The sequence below is a fragment of the Sprattus sprattus genome, assembly GCF_963457725.1.
Source record: "Sprattus sprattus genome assembly, chromosome: 5".
Lineage (NCBI taxonomy): Eukaryota > Metazoa > Chordata > Actinopteri > Clupeiformes > Clupeidae > Sprattus > Sprattus sprattus.
Genome location: NC_137924.1, coordinates 44,740,141 through 44,745,617, shown reverse-complemented (window position 1 = coordinate 44,745,617; position 5,477 = coordinate 44,740,141). Strand labels below are relative to the sequence as shown.

Here is a 5,477-nt window from a genome sequence, read left to right as displayed (position 1 = left end):
AGAGAGGGACGCCCCTACTCTGGCAGTGCTAGGCAGTTCGTTCCAGCAACGTGGAACTACAAATGAGAATAGTTTGGATTGCCGTGCTCTGCTTGCACAGGCGGCAGTGCCAGACAACGCTCACTAGATGAGCGCAGCGACCTGGGTGTAGCATTTGCCCTTACAAGAGCATTTAAACACAAACTAATTTTAGCTAACGTAAGATAGCATGTCAAACAGGACTTTCCACGGCTCCGGGGCTATTCATTCAGCACATAAACTAGCAAGGTGACCAGTTAAACTAAAGCAGATGACTGCCCTTAGCTAATTCAAAAAATAAACTTACTTTAAGATGCTTCTTCAGGTTGGAGGTGGAGTCTTTTATTACGTTCTCCCTTCTCTTTCTTTATCGTGAAATGCTGTTAGAATTTCCAGGATAGAAAAGCATTCCTGCCCTGACTCTGGCTGCTCATTTTCCTTCTGCATTAGAAGCCACTGATCACGCATATAGCTAATTTTCATCAATTTTCATTTTGGGGCTTCTGGGAAATGCATCAAGTTGCCTTCATTTATTTAGAGAGTGAATAAACTTGTGAAACAGATAAGTACCGTCATGTAATCCATTGATTTCAACAATGTAACTGTATTCTGAATACCGTCTATTTAAATTGTAACTGTAACGGAATACAGTTACTCATAATTTGTATTCTAAATACGTAACGCCGGTACGTGTATTCCGTTACTCCCCAACACTGCTTGTACCATATCCACTGTCACATAAAACACATATCTGTAATGATGCTGGATGTTCACTTCGGCATCAAACACGATTTAGCAATTATTGGACACAACAATGACAATGACAATGACAGCTACTTTATCTAGTGAATACATGAATGAGTGTGACTTTATAACAGATATATTCTTGTGCTAAATTTGGGCATTTTGTGAAATATATATGTATACATAAGCAACAATATGGTCTTCAATGTATAACTGTACTTGGCATTTATTTACAAAGTCTTGAAAATATGCCTGTATATAAAATGCGGGACTATAGTTGAAGGCATAAATGTTTGAATACAATCAATACTAAATGTTAATTAAATGCTACATATAACGGTACAAGTATGGATATTAATAGCAGGACAGGGGTATACACGATCATAATAATAAGTGTAAACATAGCTGCAAGCAGCGATCATTGGGGTCCAAGCAAATTGTGTAAACTGCCCCGAGTAGCAAAAGATTGAATAATTTGACCGCTTCAACTGATGAAAGAGGATCATTTGAATTTTTTAAATGTTACGTGAGGATTAAAAGACAACATTTATTTTGAAGATAGACCAAACCTTTTCAGAGGAACAGAGGAAAGCATGCTGTAGGTTGTTGTGGTGACATCTTATGGCTGATTTGTTTGAAATTGGGTAAATTGCTTCAATATGCCATTTTGAATTACCCTACAAAAAGATTGGGCATTTACACAGGCATGTATTGGCTATTAAATGTTGATAAGCCATTTGTTTGTTAAGAGAGCCAGAAGGGACTTGTCAATTGCATCCCAATGATGTGGTAGTGATACAGAGTGTCACATTTCGTTAAGTTGTAACCATTACATCACAAGATATTGGCTTGTTTAGTGCTAGATTTTTTTTTCCACATCATTCAGTAGGTGGCACCACTCAACAAAGTAATCATCATGAGCTAGGGTAATGCACCTCCTAGAGGCCAGCTTGCCATGAAAAAATCAAAAAAAAAATCGCAAAATTGTTTTCAATCTATTGCCGAAAAGGAGCTTTGACTCTACCCACCACTTCAGCGGGCACTAGCACCCAGGGAAAAGCACACCTACCTACACAAACACCAAGTTTCCTGTGCATTGGTTTAGTCTTACTGTAGTTTACCCAAATATTAGTGAAAAGGGTCAGAGAAGGAGGAAGAAAAAACGTGTACAAATACTACATGGCTGCCTGCATGCAGCAGCAAGCATAATAATAACAATAATAATGATAATAATATTCATCAGTTTGACATAGGCTAATGGATACATTTTTTAAAAAAAAATACGTTTTGAAATGTAATTTCATTAATTAAATTCATAGACCCAATTTAGTTGTCACGCCATGTCACATGTTATTGCCTGAGGGCAACTTTTTGAAAAACGGAATGCTAGTGAGAGGTTCTATAGACTTAAGCTTCACAAACTCTGAGGCAGCCAACTACTTCATGCAAAAACAACAGTGGGGATATGTAACAACAAACACTCATTCCACTTAAAGCATCTATTTAGTATAGATTAGTCTACTGTAGTCTACTTCTTAGCCTACATAGCCTAGTCTGTCGTTACAGTTATTTCAAATCGCCTCCTTTTAAGGAGATTCGCTCCAGTCTCACAACAGTCATTTGGAGTGTTTAGTAAAACAAAGACTTACTCAGCAACCCACAGAAAGTAGCGAGCCACAATCACAAACTTAAATGTTTTCTTCTCTATGGAAAACGTCTCAATCATAGTACTCGCATGTTGACACACGCAACTGGTAGATAACAAACTGGACAACTTTCCAAGTGGGTTACGGAGAGCTGCAGCGTGCCCTTTCTTTGGCTTATCTTGTTTTCTCTTTGACATTACCTTGTTCCCGAATGTCTCCATTCACGCTCTGCAGGATGCCGTTCAGAAGTAACAGCGACAACATTATTAGCGAATGTCTGCATTGTATCGATAAAGATTGGCCATCTTTCTGGCGGTGTTTGCTGTACATCCCCGTCGCGGTCGGTACCGTGGTCCGTTCTCCTTGGCTCTCGATGGCTCACTCGCGCGGATCCCCCCTCCCGCCTCGTCTTCTTTCGCTCTCTCGCGAGGGAGCGGCGGGCGTGAAAACCAAGGAATCCAAAGGTCCAAGGAATGGATCTGATTGCGAGTGAGCGTGTAGCTCGCGAGTCGTGCGCACGCTCTGCACGGTGTCTGAATGAAGCTATGATTTAAGTGACTGTTCAGAGCCCTGACAAAAAAGGGATTAACCGGCACTCGCCAAGAAGACTTCTCTTTGTCACTTGTTTGGATTAATCGTGCACGCCTTCATGCATATGCAAGTGGAATGATAAATGCACAAAACACCAAACCCATTCAAACCAACAAGCGGCCAGTGATTAATGATTTTATCTCACATATTGATTGATGTGGTTTTGCATACCACGTTGGATAATAGCAATATATCATAATAGGTATATAATTATCACAATGTATCAAGAGTCCCTACGGGGAATAATGAACATTAGGAAAGGCACCATTTGCCACAATACGTAGGCTGAATGCCTATTACTGATTCTCTGAGAAGTAAAAGAGGAGAAAGGGTGAAAAATTCAGACAGATATGTTACCTGTTGCATTTGCATTCAGGGAAAGTAACGCCCGACAGCTGCAGAAATCCCTCGATCTTTTTAATGCTAGCACCTACCACTTCACAAATGAGGTAGGCTTCACTGACGCCTTAGGTAATAGTGGTAATTAAAACAGGACTGTGTGACACTATGAGAGGTTCAAAAGAGTTTTTTAATAGCCAATTCTTTGGATGTAGCCATGGGCTGCATTTGTAAGATATAACATTATGAATAATGTTTACTTTAAATGTATCAGTCTGCGTTTGCTATGTGCGTTTTATGTGCTTTTGTAAACATTTGTGTTTTAAAAATCATTGCACACGATCTAAGGGCAGAGATCGGGCAATGGCTTACTTTCACATCCTTTCTTCTGGTATAGAGCTCGCTCTTGCTTCTCTGTCTTTTGCTCTCGTTCAGGAGCTTCATGGTGAGGAAGACAAATTGAATTGAACTATGAGTGCTCTCGTTTTTTTGTTTGCCATCCCTATATCTATCAAAACACGAAAGAAATAATTTTCTCCCTGATCCTCTCAAAAAATCCTATCCTTTTCTTGCAGAATTAGAACCATGAGCCAAGTTGTGTGGCTAAAGCTCCAATATGGGATGTTTTGCCAGCATTCGGACGATGTCACCAGGCCAGGAAGGGTGCCAAAACTGTTTTCTTTTTCCCTCAAAATGTTTTATCTCTGTGTCACTGTCACCCTCATGCCTCAGAAGTTTGGAATAATTGTCCGGATTTGTGGTTGCAGAGAGGAAAGACAGACTTAACTCCCCTCATCGGGAAAAATATGTTCCTTTTCTGTCTGACCACTTCAGCAGTCCATGAGCCTGCTTAAAGTACTCTGGGCACTGTGTTTTCTCACACATTTTGTTGCTCTCCTTTCCAGCCTTCTCCCTCTCACTCTGTGGCTTTATTTCAGTTGGCTTACAGCGGGGTTAAAGTGGGGTAATCAAAAGGGGGGACTTCTCCTACTCCCAGGCAGCAAATCCCCTCTTCTCAAAAAGGGGCCTACAGACGCCAGGGCTCACAAGCCAAAATAGAAAAACGCCAAGATGGAAAACTTGTCTCTAGTTCCAAGAAAGACTCATCATTTCTCTCTTCAACAGTTCCTATCCCTAGTTGGAGGGCAACTTCATGGCGAAACGCAAACTTCATCAGTTGTGAATGTCAGGACCCATTCGAATTAAGCTGCGGGTTAGAGCCCAAATGCACATCATTCAAGTGCTCATCTACATACAAGAGATTAATCGGCTTGACATATAACTCCTATAGTCTGGTAGAGGGGCTGGCTCCTCCAGACAGCTCTCACTGATAACCCTGTTGTCTTTTCACTGAGGGAGATTTGACTTTTCAAACTTGTGCATTGTTCAATTGTTTGTCCTTTGAGACAGACTGCCCTGACTAAGGCATTATGCAGCAAGACATCTATGATCACAACTGTTGTATGTGAATGTGTGAGCTTGTCACAATACTGTGTACATGTACTGTGTGTGTGTGTGTGTGTGTGTGTGTGTGTGTGTGTGTGAGAGAGAGAGACAGAGAGAGAGAGAGAGAGAGAGAAGTTTCTGTTGTATGGAACATTTTAATCAAGAGCCTCATCACTGCCATAATGCGTGTTCCTCCCATTGTATATCACTCATAATAACCCCCATTGTGATCATACTCTGTGTAGTAATTTGTAATGAGACCATCCATGACTGACAGGGCAAATGTATAAACTCATTGAACATATTCACCAAGTACTTTAGTTAATCCAGTGCTGATCTAATCTTCATTTAAACTGGTAATGTCTGCAAAATGAAACTCCTCTGATGCAGGCGAACCTGAAGAGCTGCCATAGAAATAGTCTTACAATGCACATTGCTACATTGTTAGGAGCATGCCAAGCAAGAGAAGTCTACTCCCTTTAATTTATTTGTATTTATTTATTATTGAAGGTTTCATTGCGCTAATTCTAAAAAAAATTCGGATTTCACATCGCACTTCTGGCCCGCTGCTCTTTGGGCTTTTGTGCTTTTGTACCACAGCCTCTATCAGCTCACAAGGTGATAAGCAATCAATCAGACATGGGGTTCTGATTTCCTCCATTCTATTCAATTTTTAATATCAAGGTCTCCACG

The 5,477-nt window shown here is 40.6% G+C and overlaps 1 protein-coding gene across 1 annotated transcript in view; it reads right to left on the bottom strand.

The window, feature by feature from the left end:
* The window catches only part of adam19a (ADAM metallopeptidase domain 19a), a 120,374-nt gene extending 117,598 nt beyond the window's left edge, over positions 1-2,776 (bottom strand). Inside the window, exon 1 of the mRNA XM_080839355.1 lies at positions 2,609-2,776. Within this exon, the coding sequence (XP_080695481.1) occupies positions 2,609-2,738 (130 nt within the window). The 5' untranslated portion in view covers positions 2,739-2,776. The remainder of the gene's footprint in view (positions 1-2,608) is intronic.
* Positions 2,777-5,477: the final 2,701 nt, after the last annotated feature.